Source organism: Anomaloglossus baeobatrachus, chromosome 9, assembly GCF_048569485.1.
Source record: "Anomaloglossus baeobatrachus isolate aAnoBae1 chromosome 9, aAnoBae1.hap1, whole genome shotgun sequence".
Lineage (NCBI taxonomy): Eukaryota > Metazoa > Chordata > Amphibia > Anura > Aromobatidae > Anomaloglossus > Anomaloglossus baeobatrachus.
In genome coordinates this window covers 82096087-82117335 of record NC_134361.1, presented here as the reverse complement: position 1 = coordinate 82117335, position 21249 = coordinate 82096087, and the positions used below count along the sequence as shown (strand labels likewise).

Sequence of the window (21249 nt, the reverse complement as noted above, 5' to 3'; positions counted from 1 at the left end):
TGACGTAGCAGCGACGTCGTTGTCGTCGTCGTTATGTGTGACACCAGCTTTATGCTATCAATCACACAGTCCGTTTAGCCAAGTGAATTAAAGTAAAAAGGCTTAGATATAGTTACAGGCTATGGATCACCAGCACAACAGTACCAGGCACAAAAATCATAATCCATTTTACTAACTGTTAGACTTGACTATGGGTCATATATACAGAGAGAAAGTCACAACTCATAAATCTGTGACAGAGCATTACAAGTCAGGGTGAGCCTGCAGGAAGGGTACTACCCCTATGTTAATCCGTAATGCATTCCCAGAATGGTACAATGCTTGGGGCATCCACCCCCTGCCGGACCCAACCTTACTGCTACCTAAGGGTTAATTTCCCTACATTCACTCTTTCAGATCATATGGGAGGTAACGCGATCAAAAATCAACCTAATAATCAGCCCACATGGCACAGTGTTGTGAGCGTTCCTCCCCAAGACAAGCCCAGCTTTGCTGCACATAAAGAGTTAATGAAACCACATAAATACAGTGATAATACACAGACCTGACCGATGTACAGAGTATGCCCGCAGCCGCCTCCACACGTTTCACTAGCTGCTTATTCTGGAGGTAGAAGATGTACTGACATCTCAGTCGTTTCTTTAGGGGAGTCACCAAGTGATTATCTAACACACATTGTAGCACATTCAGGTAGGACTGGGTTAATTCCTAGCACTGCAGGTCTTCATAACATGCACCCTGGCTAGCTATGACTGGGACCAGGGCATATACAGTATTTAGCTGGGTCTGTCTCCTAGTCTGCTGGGAATGTTTAGCGAAGTGCAGGAGACTGCTGAGTGACCAGGCCGTTCAGTAAGGCTAGTTTCACACATCCGCCCTTTTGCCGGATTCGGCACACTCCAGTACAGTGTAATACAGTACAATGGCATCGCGGCAAGCTCCGGTCACATGCTGTCATGTGACCGGAGCTTGCCATGATACCATTCTACAGTATTAACACTGTACTGGAGTGTGCCGGATCCGGCAAAATGCCGGATGTGTGAAACGGCCTAAATAAAATTGCACGTTTGGCCCAAACCACATTGCCTATCTGAGAACACGAATCCCTACAATTAGTGTTTGATTGCGGGCCAGAAGTCCCAAAGAGCACAGGTGATTGATTACATGTTAAGCACTGAGTATCCTAGGTAAAGGCAGCTACAGCATTGCAAACAAAGTCTGAAAGCATGGAGGAGCTGATCTTACAACTGGTTCAACAGCAGCACCAGACCCAACAAGACACTAAAACTTTCGGAGGTAGCAGTTACAGCAGCAGCAGATGGCTCTCTAGGCAGACACTGTCCAGGCCACAAAAATGGCACCTCCTGCCAGCCAAAATGAGGGTACCCATGTGAAGCAAACCGTACAGGAGGCCTTGCAGAAAATGACGTTTAGAGAGGGTGTCAGACAGGGTAGTAAAGCCAGGCAGGACTAGATTAAATCTTAGCACTAGGGGTCTTGATTACATGCACCTAAACAGCTTTGAGTTAGGTCCAGGGCATTTGGTCACCTGGATCTCTGCGTCTCCTAGGTATTGACCACCGTGCAGTGTGAGGGAATGCTGAGTGACCAGGCTGTGTCGTGTGAGCTGTGCATGGAGCTGAATACCCCGTAGGTGCTAGAAGGTACAGCAGCTAAGGCTGAAGGGGACAGAGACTGGTGGGACTGTACTCTGTATTTGTGGAAAGTTTGCGCCAGGAAAATAGACTAATCAGTTTGTGTGAGCCTGCCCTCACCTATACAGTATGTGCCAGCCGAGTGAACAGATTATTTGCGGTTAATCCTTTGTGCCCAGATAATGGTCGTTTTGGTTTTTGAAACCCTTGGCGTTTCAATAAACAAAACTGCATGTTTGGATCAAATCACAGTGTGAACACTACCCAACGTCCCGATGCGAGCGTGAATCCATACATACACCAGAAGGCAACGTGCACATGTTGAGTATTTGGTGGGATTTTTACCTCAGTATTTTTGTAGCCAAAATCAGGAGGGGAAGAATCAGAGAAAAAAAAAGTATAATAGAAACACGGGCACCACTTCTGTATTTATCACACACTCTCGGTTTTAGCTTACAAACACTAAAAAGGTAAAAAAAAACAAAAAAAAAAAAAAAAACACAAACCCCAACAAAAAAACTCACCAAATACTCAATGTGTGCACATGGCGCAAGAGAAGTAGATCTGCTTTTACATCTTACCAAGAATCGAAAGGGACACTCCTCGATATAGAGAGCGGAATCCTTCCTGATAATACACGCAACATAGAGCATGCATGATGCCTCGATACACAGGCTCCATGCTGTTCTGAACAATAAGACGAGTCTTGATGACATCTGTCGGGTAGATTACAACAGCCGCCAACATCCCAGCCACGCTCCCAGCAACAATCGCTTGCCATTGTGAGATCTGCCCAAAGTCATCCATGAAATATGCAGTTAGCCTAGAGGGAAAAAAAAAAAAAAAAAAAAAAAAAGTTGAGTCAAGTGTGTTCACGTGTATTGATCCTCATTGTGATGTGGCAACTGTAGAGTCTTGGGTATGTATTTGCACATTCATTTGAAAGCATTAAAGAAAATCTGTCATTAGGTATTTGCCACGTAATCTAAGAGCAGCATAATGTAGGGGCAGAGATCCTGATTCCAGCGATGTGTCACTCACTGATGTGCTGAGTGTAGTTTTGATAAAATCACTGTTTAAATCAGCAGTAGATCATCATTAGAGGACTACTTGGCATGCTGCAGGTAGTCCAGCATATTCACGAGCTCTGTATAACCGCAGCAGAGAAAACATTGATTTTATCAAAATAACAAACAGCTCAGTAAGTGACATCGCTAGAATCAGGATCTCTCTCTCCACAATATGCTGCTTTCAAATGAGGCATCAAAAACCTGGTGACATATTCCCTTTAAAAATGCTAAAGAATTGACATGTCGCAGATTTGAAACTGCAAGGAAATAATATGCTGCACATGTGCATGAGATTTCAAGAATCTCATTCACTTTACTGGAATAGTAAAATGCTGCATTTTTACCCCACTTGGGGGAGGGGAAGGCGATCTCACACAAAGCTGCACTGAAAACCCAGCTACTGGGAGGAAATTAACTTAATTCCTCCCAGCAGCTTCTGGCTTTCAGAGGCGCAGCTTCAATCACAGCACAGTGAGCAGCAGCTATAACTAAACCCACAGAACTGTCAGCCAGTTCTGCAGTGTATTAGTGCACGATCTGTCCAGGTTCTGGTTACAGCTGCAGTGCATAATGTACTAAGCGGTGTCTGTAGCTGAGCCTCTATGACAGTATGCTTCTGGGAGGCATAAAAGTTAATTTCCTCCCAGTAGCCGGGCACTCAGTACGGCAGCTGCACAGATTTAGAACAGCAATAACCCCATATCCGCAGGTTAATACTGATTTCTAACATGCAAATATCCCTTTAAACATGTGATTAAAATTGAAACTGCTGCTCTCACCAGCTGGCTGTGTGTTTGCTTTATCCTGAATATGCTACAACAAAGGAATGATGTTACTCGGTGAGTGCAGCAGCATCAATCTTCTTATCCAAGTATTTATGTGACGACTGTCTTTCTGCCGAGCGATCGCTTCACTGGCTCCTAACAATGCAGTATCACCTGGCTCGAATGGTGCAGGGCCAATGTTCACTATAAATTACAGATTGGCTCTTGCTGTGTCAGACCTTGCTCTGCCATCCATGTTGCGCTGGAAGGCAATTCACACAGTGCAGTCCATGCGCTATACCCTTCACTCACATGGTGGGTGCTGCAGTTGGGACTAGTCACGGTCTCCTCGCTGCTAGCACACCCACTCAGCTTTAATGACCCCCTACTCAGCACAGCTTCACATACCGGGAGTGATAAGTGATGCCGAGATGGGTGGGCTGGGGCACGCGGACTGTGACTAGTTTCCAATGAAGCACCGTCCACTTGACCGTAAAGAGGCGCGAGTGTAAGTTATAATGATAATTATAAAGTGACAGTATAGCGGTATGTCCCTGGTTTAGGTAACCTAATTATACCGATTATAAAGCCAAAATAAGGCCTAAGGGAGTCATACATAAAAACAAAAATCCAGGAAAAAAAAAAAAAAAAAAAAAAAAAAAAAAAAGACTCCCATCTACCAGTATGAAAAACAGAAAATATTAATTATCATAAAACATTAAACCATTAAAGGAGTTGTCTGACAAACTCAAAAATTTTTGTTAAGCTAATCTGTGCTGTATTGTCATATAAAACACCCCTATATTGTTATTTCTTGTTTACTAACTTTTCTTGCTCTTGAATTATGACTTTATTCTCTGCAGCTCTTTGTTTACATTCACCTCCAGCAAACATGACTACTTCCTGTGCCACACCTCCCAGTCACAGGTGGCACCGCCCGGCCTCAGTGTCCAGCCCCACCCCAGTGTCCAGCCTCGTTCCCTGCCCGCCCCCTGCACACACATTCCCTGTCAGTATTCTTCCCCAGCACCTGACCTGTTATCACTACAAGATTGCAAATAACAGCCCCACATCGGGCTCTGCACCGCACACACATATGGCTCTGCATCACACACACCCCGGACTCTGCACCGCGCACACACACACACCGGACTCTGCACCGCGCACACACACACACACACCGGACTCTGCACCGCGCACACACACTGTACTCTGCACCGACCCCCCTCTAACCCCATGGGGAACACATGTAGGGAGTACATACTCGCCCGTCCTCGGTCCCCGCCGCTCCTGCACGTTCGCGCGCTGTCTGTGCTCTGGACATATCAGCACAGTAGTGACGTCACCGCTGTGCTGAATAGAGCACAGACTGCACGGGCAGTGATGAGAAGCAGCGCTGCGCTCCCTCTCATCAGCGCTTTCAAATATATCGGCATCTGTGATGCCAGTATATTTGAATGTGCGATCCTGAGCAGGGGGCCCGCTGCTGGCGCTGACATCACGGCAGCCGCAGGCAGGCCCCTCCCCCAGGTGACGGACCCCACAGCAGTGCAGGGGGAGGTTGTGGGCAGAGTACGGGGGAATGTGTGGGTGGGTGCAGGGAAGGGGGCGGGGACTCCCCGCACTGTACCCTCCCAGCAGGGCGGCAGCATGCTGTTCCAGATTTGCATGTCAACATGGCCCTGCCCATGTTGACATGATATGACTGGAAGCAGCAAAATCGCGGCAGGAGCGGTCACATGACCACTCTGAGCCAGGGGAGAGGGGCTGACAGCAGGGCAGGTAGGTGGTCTCTATCTACTTACCTGCCCCAGTGTAGCCTAATAGGGAAATAAAAAAAAAAAAAAAGTCAAAATAAGCCGGATAACCCCTTTAAATATTCAATTAATGCGGCAGTGGAAGGCAAATAAAAAGAGGAAATGAAACATAAGTGATGAGCGAACAAATTCTCGTTACTCGGTTCGAGCAGGTCGGACGCGCTTGACTCGAGTAATGAGTATACTGTAAGTCAATAAGAAACTGAAGCATTTTTCAGTAAGACTTTCTCATCCAGCGCTTCCGGAAAAATGAGAGACTATGCCGGCTGGGAAATCGAACATGTCGAGCACCCGCACGATACTTGATTGAGTACAGAGTACCCCGATAATCTATATCGAGCAGTGCCAAGCTTGCTGTAAATTTGTAACTCAGTTTACGAGCAAATCCTCACCGCACACACTTCTGGTTCCGTACTTTAATCGCGCTCTGACCCGCTCTTGCAACACACACACACACACACACACACACACACACGTTACCTTCCATCGCCGGCCACATGGTTCTTGTAGTTCACCGCTACAGGATGTGTATCGGGTAACCATCGTGGCGATGGAGGAACTTCCACTGTCAGCCGCTACTCAAAAGGCAGCACACTGACCAATCAGAGGCAAGTGGCTCATGCCTTTGACGTCAGCGCTGTGGCAGCGGAAGCTCTGGCATCGGTCGCGATTGTTACCCGATACAAAGCCTGTACCGGCGAACTACAAGAACCAGGAGGCTGGCAATGGAACTGAAGGTAAGGGGAGTATAATGTGTGTGTGTGCGTGCAACGAATTGTCTGAGCTTGCATTATTTCCAATGGGAAATCTTGCTTTGCTAGACGAGTAACTTGGTTTACAAGCACAGTCCCAGAACAGATTGCTCTCGTTAACCAAGGTTCCACTGTATTTAAAAAGATAACCAAGTGCAAGTGGCCTCCAATACAACATACACCCCTTCTGAAGGATGCAAAACACGTGGCATGGGGCACACTAAGATTTATAATCTGGGGTATGTAGCACTAATTATTCATGTTGTATTCTCAGATCCCAGATGATCTTATAATTATGAGAAAATTCTAATCAGCACTGAGTATTTATTGTGCATATTTACTTGACTAAGATGGGTCTCTTCAACTCATGGGACAATCTTCGGGCTCTTTTCAGACGCCCGTGTAACACGGTCCGTACAAAGACCAGAATAAGCAGACTGGCTGGAGATCTCCTAACTCAAGTGTGACAGCCTAATAGAAATACTAATTGTTGCTAATCTGCTAACTGTGCCACAGATTATGTTTCATGTGTGATACCATCTTTTCATTTGCCTTCCATTCCCAAATTAATGGGTTAGCACTGCAGTCTTGTGGTGGCCCAGTGGTTAGCACTGCAGTCTTGTGGTGGCCCAGTGGTTAGCACTGCAGGCTTGCAGCGCTGGGGTCCTGGGTTAAAATCCGACGAAGGCTGGAATCACACTTGTGCGTGTGAAATCGGTCCGAGTCTCATGCTAGAAAGCTGCATGAGCTCTGTTCAAGTTGTGATCAGTGTGCAATGCAACTGCAATGCGATCCTGTGAATTTTCAATTGATTGTAGTCCGTGTGCAATGCATAGGTTATCCATTTTTATTCTCAGCAGCAATGTCATCTGCCATTGAGCTCTGCTACATGGCCGCTGACAGCAGACAGACAGAGCCATGTACTAGAGCTGAATGGCCACTGACAGCAGACACAGCCACAGGTTCAGAATGAAGTTGGATGAACGTCACCCGACTTCACTGTCATCCCACGGCTCTGTCTGTGTGGCATGGCCTGATTTTCGGTCACCGGTGAAGGTCTCACCGGTGACCACAAATCCCCTGAGTGACCGCAGTGAGCCGCGCTATCAGCGGTGCCGTCACTGAGGTTACCCGCGGCCACAGCAGAAGTCCTCAAGCTGAGATCTGTGGCCGTGGGTAACCTGAGTGACGTCATCGCTGATAGCGCAACTCACATCAGTCGCTGCGGGGAGCTCACAGAGAGCGGTCGTGGTCTGTGACCGCTCTCTGTAAGCTTCTGATGTAGCAGAGCTGAAAGCGTCGTGGGACCTGTGTGGATTACGTCGAACCTGGAGGGGTATTTGGGGACTTTAATAAAGTGGTGAAAGAGGGTGGGTTTTTTTGTCATTTTTTTCAAATAAAAGGATTTTTGGGTGTATGGCTTTATTTTCTTTTACTTACAGGTTAATCATGGAAGGTATCTCGGGGAGACGCCTGCCATGATTACCCTAGGACTTAATGGCAGCTATGGGCTGCTGCCATTAACTCCTTATTACCCCGATTGCCACCGCACCAGGGCAATTCGGGATGAACCGAGTACAGTCCCGGGACTGTCGCATCTAATGTATGCGGCAATTCCGGGCGGGTGCTGGCTGATATTTTTAGGGTGGGGGGCTCCCCATAACGTGGCGCTTCCCATCCTGACAATACCAGCCTCCAGCTGTATGGCTTTACCCTGGCTGGTATGAAAATTGGGGGGGGGGGGGGGGGGGGGAACCGCACGCCGTTTTTTTTTTTTTAAATTATTTATTTAATTTACTGCACGATATAGACCCGCCCACCGGCGGCTGTGATTGGTTGCAGTTAGACACGCCTTCACGTTCAGTGACAGCTGTCTCACTGCAACCAATCATAGGCGCCGGTGGGCGGGGAAAGCAGTGAATACTAGATGGAATAATGAGCGGCCAGCTTTATCAAAAGAGGAAAAGCTGCCAGAGGTTTGACAGCCGTGCAGCATCGCGCCGGTGCTCGGCGAGTATGAGAGAGGGGGAGAGACCGACGACAGGGAGACCGACAGACAGAGATAGAAATTGACTGACATCGACAGACCTCACTCATTTCCAGTGATTTCTGCAACATGCGATAAATGTATTTAGAAAAACGCATGTCACTAGGATGGTGTGTGTGCCGTCCGTGTGACATCCGTTTTTTCCACGCACCCATAGAGTTTCATTGGGGAGCCACATGTGATATACTCACCAAAACGCTGCATGCTGCGATTTTTTTTCTCTCCTATTTGGACTGAGTAAAAAATAGCAGATGGGAGCTGCCTCATTGATCAACATGGTTCCAAGTGCAATGCGAGATTTACTCTCATTGCACTCTTGCGAGTTAATCGCAAGTGAGAAGCCGGCCTAAGGACAACATCTGTGAAAAGTTTGTATGTTCTCCCCGTGTTTGCGTGGGTTTCCTCCGGGTTCTCCGTTTCCTCCCACACTCCAAAAGACATAATGGTAGGGAATTTAGATTGTGCGCTCCAATGGGGACAAGAATGATCACATCTGTAAAGCGATGTGGAATTAATAGTGCTACATAAGTGAGTAAATTAAAATAAACTCTATGGTAATTAATAAAAGATTTTCTGTTTTACATATTGTAGATTGTCTTTTTTCTTGGATTTCAACCTAATTATACTGCCATTTTTCTTTTAAACGGAATCGGTAACCAAGTTTCTGCTCCGCCATATGAAAGCAGTATAATGTAGAGACAAGAGACCCTGATTCCAGCGGTGTGTCACTTACTGAGCTGTTTGGTGTCATTTTGATAAAATCAATGTTTTCTCTGCTGTAGATGTAGCAGTTATACAGAGCTCAAATATGCTGGACTACCTGACAGCATGCCAAGTAGTCTTGTAATGATAATCTACTGATGAATAAACAGTGATTTTATTAAAACTACACTAAGCAGCCCAGTAAGTGACACCGCTGGAATCAGGCTCTCTACCCCTATATTATGATGCTCTCAGATTAGGTGGCAAAAATCTGGTGACAGATTCCCTTTAAGGCCACATGCACACTGAGTATTTGGTGAGATTTTTACCTCAGTATTTGTTGCCAAAACCAGCAGTGGGACAGTCAGAGGAAACATTTAATAGAAACACGGGCACCACTGCTGCATTTTCCAACCACTCCTGGCTTTGGTTTATAAAATACTGAGGTTACAAAACATCAAAACATTCAATGTGTCCACTTGGCCAAAGTTGGAAAACGTGCACTTTATATAAAAAGTAAGGAATGTGTAAAGGTCTCCCATACACTTTTGATAGATTTCAGCCAAACAATGGTTGACCCAGTAGCCATCTGGGCCTCTCCCACACACACAGCCGTGCTCGGCTGTAAAGCGCTGCTGCCTGCGGTATGAGAGAGATGCTAGCACACATCTGGCGGGAGCTTGTAGCTCAAAGGAAAAAAAAAAAAAAAAAAAAAAAACACGATCAGCAGTCTGAAATCAGCCTCCTGATAAAGCCAGCCTGACTGGCACAACGCGTCAGGTTTTTTCAGCGCCATCCTGACCCTTAAAATTGGGCCCCTGGTAACTATACCTTTACTTCATTCAGGCCATGGGCTTGATTTGGCTTACAGCCCCCCCTTTTTTTTTTTTTGCCTGGACATAGAGGCATTGGAGCTACGGTGTTCAGCTTTATCACTCTCGATAGATATGGAGGGTTAGGTAAGGCTAGTTTCACACTTGTGTTGTTTTCCTTCAGTTCCAATCCGCCGTTTTGGAAAACAGCGGAATCAGCTAACGGATTCCACTGCTTCCCATAGACTTTTATGGACGACAGATTGCGAGTGATGCGTTGCTTTCGCTGGCCGACGCTGCGTTGCTTTTGACGGGTGGAAGGAATGCAGCATGTAACGTTTTTTGAGCAGCGGAATCCTTAGGATTTAACTGCGCATGCTCTCCCTGGCTCTCTGCACACGTAACCAGGGTACACATTGGGTTACTAAGCAAAGTGCTTTTCTTAGTAATCCGATATTTACCCTGGCTACATGTGCAGGGAGCCCAACACTTCCCCACTCAGCTCCGCCCCCTCCCACACTCTGCATGCACACACACACACACGTCCCCAGCGATGCAGTCCCCGCGGCACGGAAGTCCTCAGCGCCATGGCCCCGCTCAGCTCCACCCACTCTGCCCCCCGCACACATTCTCGTCGGCCGAACGATCAGCTGATCACCCGGCTGCTGTGAGCGATCGGCTGATCACCCGGCAGCCGGCTTTTGAGAGCGATCAGCTGATCACCCGGCAGCCGGCTTTTGAGAGCGATCAGCTGATCACCCGGCAGCCGGCTTTTGAGAGCGATCAGCTGATCACCCGGCAGCCGGCTTTTGAGAGCGATCAGCTGATCACCCGGCAGCCGGCTTTTGAGAGCGATCAGCTGATCACCCAGCAGCCGGCTTTTGAGAGCGATCAGCTGATCGTTCACAATAGTCTGCCGCCGGTAAAACTGTAATGGGGAAAAAAAAAAAAAAAAAAAAAAAAAGATTCCGTTGTTTTGCAGGATCCGTTGCATCAGTTGTGCCGCTATATGCAACACATCCGTTGCATCCATCACACAACGCAATGGATGCCGTTCAACGCAAGTGCGAAACTAGCCTAAGTAAGCTACATAGTGGTAATGATTAGTGATGAGCGAGTACTAAAAAGCTCGGGTGCTCGAGGCTCGGGCCGAGCATCCCAAGATACTCGTGTACTCGGCCCGAGCACCGAGCCCAATGTTATCCTATGGGAGACCCGAGTATTTTTATGAAATGACCCCCGGCAGCATGTAGAAACCATAACAATGTAAATTAATAAAAAATACGTGCGTGTGTGTAAGCGTGCATATATATATATATACACACGCGGAGTGGAGTGCGGGAGGGGCCGTAGCCAAGCGGGGAAGTGTCGGGCTAAAGGCACGGTCATGCTGTGAGGGCCGGCCAATCACTGCAATTCCACAAATAACCGGGCTGTGGCATTGCAGTGGTCTGCCAGCCAATCCCTGCATAAGGGCTGGCTCTAAAAAGAGCGCCAACATGCAAAGATGAAGACCACGAGTACAGCACGAGTATCGCGAAATTACTCGGTCCCCGCCGAGTAGCCCGAGTACAGTGATACTCGTGCGAGTACCGAGTAGTGACAAGCATGCTCGCTCATCACTAGTAATGATATTTAATCTGTGGCATGATTATTTGGGAACTAGTGCACTATATTAAAGATACTGAAAAGGTACAGTTATTTTATAACTAAATTACCCTATGAACCTATATATCATGATATGATGTGGGATTCTGCATTCATATAGCTGCAGTGTGTTGGCATTTAACCTTCATTGGTATACACAGGGACCCTTTGTTCAGAACGTTCTGTGATTATGCAGGGTTATTCAGGATGACAGCTGATTTGTATTTTTAAATGATTTTAAATCTGTTTGATTGCCACTTGTTATATGAATAAAATCTATACATGTTCTTACCTGACATGGATCTATGTTGTGCATCATTTATTCATCATTATATAAAAAGCATGGTGCCTTTTACGTTCTTTTTTCTTTAAGAGTGTTAGTCGTTTGTAGTACTTGGAACACAGCTTTTTTCAGAAATATAGGTGGTGCCCGGCCTTTTCAGGTGGTCAGTCTAAAATCAGACATACCTGATCTTTCTGCGCCTGATATCTATAGTTAGCTGAACCTGTCAATAAGTCTATGGAGGCCTCAAGAGACTTCAATGCTGTAAATCCCTGAAGAAAACATCCCTACTCTCGTCAAACAATCACATCTACATAGAAGTGATGATGTGATGATCACTATGTATCTAGTCAGGAATTTTTGAATTAGGTTTCTTTGCTTGTGCAGAATGACAGAAAATGTCAAAGTGATCTGTCCTTGTATGGATTCAAGGTCCCTAAAAACATAGGTTTATCTTGACAGAGAATCAACTCTAGGCAGGCCAGCGCTGTTATATACAGAAAAAAAAACAAAACAAAAAAACAGCGGTAATGAAAATACGTGGGTAGAATGATGCACTGAGGGATTAAGCAATGCCAAAAGGTGCACAGAGAAATTCTTTGCAGGCGGCAGTATTGTCAGCCACAGTGCGATCCGACAAAATATTGGCTCACTCTTGGACCATTGTTAGTCTATGGTGCCGCTTAAGTTTCAAATTTTTTACTTGGACAGTGTCTGTTCGAGGGAAAGAGAAATATAAAATCGCTGCACCTGAGTTTGATCTGATATTGGGATCACACTCAGCCATGCAAGTGAATGATTTTGTAGGAAATATCGGACTGCACTTGAATGACATCTGAGTACAGTCCGATTTCCATGAAATCACAGTGACGTCATGGGCAGTAGCTTTGCTACAGGGGGGTGGGGGGGGGGGGGGGGGCGGAGCGTGCTGCCGCCCCAGGCCCTATGCTCAGGGGGGCCCACACAGAGCTGTGCTACCGGTCACGAGTTCACCTTAGTTCATTCTGATGGCGCGGCTTTGTCTACACTCACAGCTGGCAATTATGTTTTATGACGCTCGCTGTGACAGGACAGGGATGTAGCAGAGCTGAATCGCCGTGGGACCTAGTGTGGATTACTTCGAACCTGCAGGACTGTTTGGGGGTTTATAAAGTAGTGAAAGAGGGTGCTTTTTGTCTTTTATTCCAAATAAAGGATTTTTGGGTTTTTTTGGGTTTATTTACTTACACTTACAGATTAGTGATGGTGGCGGGGTCTCAGACGAGTGCCATCACTAGTCTTGGACTTTGTGGCAGTGGTGGGCTGCCATTAACTTCTTATTACCCAAATTGCCACCACACCAGGACAACGGGAAAAGCCGAGTCCAGCGCCAGAATTGGCGCATCTTATGGATGCGCCACGTTTGGGGTGGCTGTGGGCTGCTATTGTTAGGCTGGAAAGGGCTAAATAACGATGAGCCTTCCCACCCTAATAATATCAGCCCCCAGTTATCTGCTGTACTTTGGCTGGCCTTAGAAAAATGGGGGTCCCCATGTAAAAAAAAAAAAAAAAAAAGTGTGGGATCTCCTCAATTTTTCATAACCAGCAAAGGTACAGCAGACAGCCGAGGGTTGCAGCCTTCAGCTGTTCCTGTGTGCCGGATATGAAAAACGAGGGGGACCCCCCCCCCCAATCATATTTTTTTAACCCAAAAAAAAAAAAAAAATAGTCAAGCTGGCTATCCCTCTAACAAGCTATTCTGTTCTTTTTACCTATTCTATGTTCTATTTTTTTCTATCCATCTATTCTAGCTATCAATTACCCTAGTCCTATCAATTTTTTTCTCGTTTAAAAAAAAAGCGCATGCGTTTTTACCGCGTTTTTGTCAAACGCAATATTTACAGTTATCAAAGTCTGCTGAAGGGTGCAGTTTTGTTACGCAGCGTGCACACATACCCTAAGTGCGCTTTCTCTGAAAGCATACATGGCTGCAATGTCTGATTCGGGCCATGACTCCATCAGCCTGTGTTGTGCGCAGCATGAAATCATCTACCAGAAGAGGAGAGGTAGGGAGGATTATTTAGTTTTATAATCGTCACAGTAAACTGCCCCCATAAATCATTTATTCCTTTCACTGAATGACAAATAAATCAGTAAAAATAAAATAGTGTTGTATGCAGAGTCACCAGAATCACTCATCACAGGGCTGTCATGTGTTTCCAGCTCAGCTGCAGATATGACAGGGAAAGCGGCTGTGGGGGCAGCGCCCGGGCTCAGTCACACGGTGGGTGAGGTCTCCTCCGATGACAGCTGCGGTCAGGATTGGAGGACAGGAGGGTGTTCTGAGCTCAGGCCCTCCCTTCCTGGCACAGAGGGTTACCCTACAGTAACCCAGGAACATGGAGGGAATAAACAGAACTGACAAGGATAAAAACAAGCGCAGCCGGCGAGGATACAGTCAGAATAATCATCACACTGAATACCCCACTACAGATCACACACAGGGGCAGCACGGAAAACAGTCACCCCAACAATATATAAAGGGATCTATAACATTCCAGCATTATGGCTGAAAACACAGACTCAGCCAGGGGTGACGCGAAAGTAATCACACCCAGACCATCAGGGCTACAGAATGACAGTATTATAAATACAGTGTGTATACCATATACAGAAGGCAGAACTACATGTACAAGAAATTAGGGATACTTCACCCACCCATCCCAGATGTAATGGAGCCAGTTCAATGCTGTATTCCATATTACAAGTAAAATATATCTTTGTACTCCATATTAACCATTTACCTGGCGTGCCCCCTTCCTTATATTGTATATCCCAATCCTTGCACGGGAGCCAGCACCCAATATCCCACAGTGCGGCTATTAGGCAGGAATCACACTTGCGAGTGTAAAATCAGTCAGATTCTCATGCCAGAAAGTCGGACGATTTCTTCTCACTTTTCATCAGTGTGCTGTCAGTGTGCAATCAGTTTTTACCCTCATAAGCTGCTATTCATGTACTAATATGTACAGGAGCATTTACAGTGTTCTCTGCTACATGATAGAAATCTAATGAGAAAAACGGATGTCACTAGGATGGTGTGTGTGTGTGTGTGTGTGTGCCGTCCGTGTGACATCCTTTTCTTCACGCACCCATAGACTTGCATTGAAGAGACTCGCACGAGGCACTCACCAAGACGCTGCATGCTGCGATTTTTTTTTTTGTCAGTCCGATTTGGACTGAGAAAAAAAATAGATGGGAGCTGCCTCATTGATTAACATGGGTCCGAGTGCAATGCGAGATTTTCTCGCATTGCACTCGTGTGAGTTAGTCGCAAGTGTGACTCCAGTCTTACTAGGAGAGGCGGAGAGGGCAGATTGTCCAGGAACCCTGGGATGTTACCCCTTGGGAGTCAGCAGATACAGAATGGAGGCAGTGATACATTAAGTCTATGGTCACACAGGGCATCTTTTGTTATGTGCGGTTTGAGTACATCTTGAGGGTATGTGTGCGTGTTGCATTATGCCGTGACAAATATACTGCAGCGATTTGGCAGTACATGTGCGCTTCAAATCGCTGCAGAAACAACGCGTAATGGGTGCAGTGTGTCTGCAGAATAGATGCTGATTTCATGCACTCTGGATACTGGCTCTCCCTTAAATCGCAAGTGTGAAGCCAGCCTAACTCGCACGAGTGCAATGCGAGGAGAAAAAAAAAAAAAAAAAAAAAAAAAAAAAAAAAAAAAAAAATCGCAGCATGCAGCGTTTTGGTGTTTCTCGCACGAGTCTCTTCAATGCAAGTGATGTTACACGGACGGCACACGCACCATCCTAGTGACATCCGTTTTTCTCAATACATTTCACGCATGTAGCAGAGAGCACTGTAAATGCTCCTGTACATATTAGTACATGAATAGCAGCTGCTGAGGGTAAAAACTGATTGCACACTGATGAAATGTGAGAAGAAATCATCCGACTTTCTAGCATGAGAATCGGACCAATTTTACACTCGCAAGTGTGATTCCAGCCATAGAGTGCATCCAAGCGCACAAAAGAAGTGACAGGTTGCTTTTTTGAGCGCAGCGATTTGGATCAAAATTTCAGCATACAAATCGCTGCGCTCTCAAACGCAACGTATGGATGGATTATGCACAGTGTTCATAGATTGTGCTGGGGACGCAGGACGCATGCGTTTACGCTGCAGTGCAATATGCAGCGTACACACATTAAATTACGCAACGTGCGCACACAGCCTGAGAGTGCATTTCATTTTCTGAAAACACACCACTGGCAAAAAAACAAACATTTTTCTACATGTTTTTACCACGTTTTGTAAGTGAAATCTATTGACTGGAAGGGCTCAAAACGCAGTAAAAATGCAAAAAGAATTGGACATGCTGCATTTTGAAAGACGCAGCCAGCCAAAGCTGCACATGTGGACAGCAAAATCGAAATCTCAGACTTTGCTGGGGGAAGGAAATGCGTTTTTTTTTGGGACCTCAAAAATGCACCAAAAACGCAGAAAAAGATGCCCTGTGTGAACCCATAGCCTCCTGAACAGTACACGGCTTTATCACACGTCCCAGATACATAGACTTCACACTCTACTGTGTGAATTGATACCTAGCATATATCCCATAGACTTTGCTGGTATAAGGATAGAGACAAACTGCACCAGAGCAAGCATAAAAACCGCAGCATGTGCACAAGGCCTCGCATTTTGCATTGCAGCCGATGCTGGTTCCCCACTTACTTGCTGTAGGCGGCCAGCTGCACGGCGCTGTAGGGGAGCAGGCGCACGCAGGCGGTCAGGTTGCCCTTCCAGAAAGCTTTCACCCCCTCCGCCCCGTACAGCGCCGGGAAGCTGCGCAGGAAGCCCTGCTTGGAGTGGAAGGTCCCCACTTGCGTGAGTATCTTCACCACGTCCAGCGGAGCGGTGGCGGAGCGGCTCAGCACCCCCGCCAGGCCCCCGCACAGCGCGCCCTGCCAGGAGCGGAGCCGGGAGTCCCGCTTTAAGGTCGCCATATGCCGTGTATGTGCTGTCACCAGCGGCCACACACCGGCGCCACACTGCGCCTCCGCAGACCGCCCGCTGTCAGCGCTACTTCACAGAGCGGGGGTCTGATTGGCAATCAGCAGCTCAGAGGGTTCTCATTGGACAATGTGATGATAAGCCCCGCCCATTCTGTCTTTCCCAGCCAATTACGCAGACCTCACGCTGTATCAATGACAGGTAAATGTGTGTATGTCCGGGGAATGGGATGTGAGGTGTCCTGTACGTGCGACTTGTGCGGCCGTTCTGTTCTGCTGCTATGGAAACCGCGGGATGGAGCGACCCTGCTGCGTCCGCACACAGGTCTACTGCCAGAGATGCTGCATAGTGCTGGTGAGAGGAGAATCCATCCGCAGGCTCCGCCACAGCTCAGAAACGGCTGGAGTTCTGTGACTCGCCTGCTGCGGTACCTGCAGGAGGTGACAGTGCGGCTCCGCCCACATTCTCCTGCATGTCACAGCTGCACATAGTGATATCTGGAGCACACACGTGCAGGACGGGATGGGAGGATGGGGGGGGGGAGTATACGAGGCACACAGGGGTGATTGACTCCCCCTGTACACCGCCAAAAATACCACTTGATGTTCTCCTGCGCTGTAGGTAAATTAGGGTGGTCCAGTCCAATGGGCGTCCATGCTGTGGCATCTGTCCCTCCTGTCTGCTGCTAGCCACATATTTAACCCCCTAAATGCCTCAATCAATAGCGATCTCACAATTTAGGAGGCTGGGAGAGGGAGTGTGCTCCTCTCCAACCTGATTGGGATTCCTGCCATGTAATGCATGTGCCCAATTGTAGTCATGGCAACCCGAGGACATCATGACGACCTTTGGGTCTGCCATCTACAGTAGCCTGTTAGACCATGCCAGGAGCATGGTCTAAAAGGCTTCTGTCAGCATCTCACTGAAAAATATAATGTATTGGAAATGCAGGTGCATTGCAATACAGTATACCAGCAATCAGACTATAGAAGGACTAAGTAAAAAAGTGAAATTTAAAAAAAAAATCCCAAAATAAAAAAACAAAAAGTGAAAAAAAATATTAAACCAAGATATACATGTAAAGACAAAAATAAAAAAAGTGCACATATTTGGTATGGACACGTCCGGAACAACACAATCTATAAAACTGTCACACTAGTTAAACCCTTCAGTGAACACTGTAAAAACAAAAAACCCGAGTGACGGGCAGACTCGCAGATACCCTGGATCGGCGGGCATAACCGGTTAATGAAAAACCTGGTTCCGGCCCGCAATTGATCAAGGGCATCTGGCTGGACGCCAGTCTATGGAAACCAAAGCTGAAAAGTCGTGGGACCTCGTGTGGATTACATCGGACCTGCAGGGGTGTTTATAATGTTAATAAAGTGGTAAAAGAGTGTTTTTTTTGTATTTTATTTCAAATAAAGGATTTTTTTCAATGCTTTTGTTTATTCTTTTCACTTATTACAGATTAGTAATGGGGGTATCTCATAGACGCCTGCCATTACCAATCTAGGGCTTAGTTGCAGCTGTGAGCTGCGGTTAACCCCTGATATTATCTTGATTGCCACCGCAGCAGGGCATTCGGGAAGAGCTGGGTAAAGTGTGAGAATGTCGCATCTAACGGATGTCACAATCCTGGGCAGCTGCAGGCTGATATTTTTAGGCTGGGTCTCCCAACCATATTTTCGATCCGAATGCTGTCAGTGAAAAAAACTAACGTCAGACTGAACATTTTTATCCAATTGGGGTGTTAAGATAACCGTTTTAATATATGGGCTGAATGTTTTGTTGACAAAAATCGCAGCATGTGCTAATGTCTTCTGTATTTCAGATGAAAGTTGCCTATTGAAGTCTATGGATACACAAAAAAAATGGATCCCATATGGATCAACTGTATAGCATCTGATCCGATTTTTACAAATATATTGCAATTCATAACATCGGAAACTGTAATTGGTTTTCTAATTTTTTTTATATTTTTTTTGGATGGTCTGTCACCAGGTTTTTGCTATGTAATCTGAAAGTGGCATGATAGAGGGGCAGAGACCCTAATTCCAGCGATGTGTTGCTTACTGGGCTGCTTGCTGTAATTTTGATAAAATTACTGTTGTGTCTACTTCAGATTTACCAGTTCTCTGAATGCTGAGCTCTGTATAACCCCACCCACATCTCTGATTGGCAGTTTTCTGTGTACACTGTGCATAGGCAGAAATCTGCTAATCAGTGGTGGAGGCGGGTTATACAGAGCTCATATGGAGGACTACATAGCAGCACTCCAAGTAGTCCTCTAGTGAGTGGCGTAACTAGAGTTTGATTGGCCCCACTGCAAGGTTTAGACCTGGCCTCCCCCAACAGTACACCGACACTCAAGGTCCGGATAATGACGCATTCACTCAGGTTGCAGAGTAGTGTCGGTGACACTTGGTTCCTTCCCTCAGCACTCATGTTTCCCATAATCTGAAATCCCTCTTTCTATCAGATGTTCTGATATCCATCTTTTCCTCAGCACGCACCTTCCCCATGCTTTGCTATACATCTTTCCCTCAGCAGGCAGCCTTCCCGTACTCTGATATACATCTTTCCCTCAGCACCCAGCTTTCCCATGATATCGGAGCATGGGAAAGCTGGGTGCTGAGGGAAATCTGTATAGCAGAGCATGGGAAGGAGCCTCTTTCCCTCAGTACAAAACCTTCCCATTCTATGCTTTTATCTTTGTCCCCCCTTGTATATAGCTCTCCAAATACAATAATGGCCCCCACATAGCCTTTCATATAGTACAATGGGTCCCACATAACCCTTCATATATTATATTGCAGCCCTCATAGTGCTTCATATTGTATTATGCAGCTCAAATACCGTTTAATGCAGCCCCATAGTCCTCCATGTTTTATAATGCAGCCCCATAGTCCTTCATATTATGCAGCCCCATACCATTTAATGCACCCCATAGGCCTCCATGTATTAGAATGCACCCTCATAGTCCATGTATATCAGGGGTGGGGAACCTCCAACCCGTGGGCCGTATGCGGCCCCCGATTACTTTTTATGCGGCCCCTGGGCAAATTCCTGGGAACTGCAATACTCAGGCGGCAGCTGCGGTCTTGGCTGCTGGCCCTTTAAATCACCATGTGTGGCGCACATTTCATTAGGTCCTCAGCCTGCTGGCCTGTGCCAGCCTGCTGAGGACGTACTTTGTGGTCAGGGTAAGTGTAAAATGCGCTGCGCTCGCGTCCCACAGAAGAAGAGAGAGCATCAGGTTTACTGGCCTCCCTTTTGTAAATGCCTCCCACTGCTGGGAGCCTCCTGCCTCCCGCAATGCACTGAGCCCTCCTGCCTCCCGCTCTGCAGTAAGTCTCCTGCCTCCTGCAGTGAAGTGAGTCTCCTGCCTCCCACAGTGATGTGCCTCTCGCGGTGCAGTGAGCCTTGTGCCTCCCCGCGGTGCAGTGAGCCTTGTGCCTCTCCGCGGTGCAGTGAGCCTCTGGCCTCCCCGCGGTGCAGTGAGCCTTGTGCCTCTCCGCGGTGCAGTGAGCCTCGGGCCTCCCCGCGGTGCAGTGAGCCTCGGGCCTCCCCGCGGTGCAGTGAGCCTCGGGCCTCCCCGCGGTGCAGTGAGCCTCGGGCCTCCCCGCGGTGCAGTGAGCCTCAAGCCTCCTTGCGGTGCAGTGAGCCTCCTGCCGCAATGCGTCTATCCCCCAACCCCTCCTGTGATTTATATGATTTACTAATCTGTTGACTGCGCTCCAGACCGAGACAAACCTGGAGAAGCAGTTGTGAGAAGTAAGATGATCAATATCCCCGAGCATCACAGCCACACCAAAGAGAAGCAGCTCCACCCACCACAATAGGGTTGTAGAGGTGAGTTAATTGTTTGACAAGGTTTCCCACCCCTGATGTATATGGTGGCCTTCATATTATATTATGCAGCCCCATACCATTTAAAGCACCCCCATAGTTCTCCATGTTTTATAATGCAGCCCCATTGTCCTTCATATTATATTATGCAGCTCCCATACCATTTAATGCACCCCATAGTCCCCCATATATTATAATGCACCCCCATAGTCAATTAATAAGGTGTCTTTCATATTGTATTATGCATCCCCCATACGGTTTAATGCACCACCATAGGCCTCTGGCCAACTTGTTCTCACTGATTAAAAATACAAATAAGTACTGACTGTCCTCATTCCCCTCTGCTCCGGTCAGTGTCCCCGCTCTGCAATCTCAGCTCAGCAGTGCGTAGTGGTGACGTCACCGCGCTCTGCTGCACTGAGACATCGAGCGCAGGCACAGGGAGAGAATGATGAAGGATGGAGCAGAGAGCTCCGCTCCATCCTTCATCATTACTTTGTGCGATGACGGGCGAAGGCCCGTGGGCGAGGGGAGCCTGGTGCCACCGCTGGCATCGGGCCCCCCTGACTCACAGGCTCCATAGCGGCCACGAGGTCTGCCACTGAACAGACCAGCTTCTCTGCAGTACGGACGCTGTTCCCAGTTGCAGTCGTGATCTCAGTGACCGCGGTTGTTACGCCCCTGCCTCTACGGATAATCTCCTGCTGATGAATTTGTGATTTTATTAAATCTACATCAAACAGCCCAGTAAGTGACACATCGCTGGAATCAGGGTCTCTATCTGCACCTTATGCTGCTATCACATTAGGTGGAAACACCTTTTGACAGATTCACATGA

At 47.2% G+C, this 21249-nt stretch overlaps 1 protein-coding gene across 1 annotated transcript in view; it reads right to left on the bottom strand.

The window, feature by feature from the left end:
* The window catches only part of SLC25A43 (solute carrier family 25 member 43), a 44907-nt gene extending 28293 nt beyond the window's left edge, over positions 1-16614 (bottom strand). Inside the window, exons 1-2 of the mRNA XM_075323835.1 lie at positions 16281-16614; positions 2237-2478 (exon numbers count right to left, since the gene is read on the bottom strand). Coding sequence (XP_075179950.1) covers positions 2237-2478; positions 16281-16552 — 514 coding nt within the window. The 5' untranslated portion in view covers positions 16553-16614. The remainder of the gene's footprint in view (positions 1-2236; positions 2479-16280) is intronic.
* Between the last annotated feature and the right edge of the window lie 4635 nt (positions 16615-21249).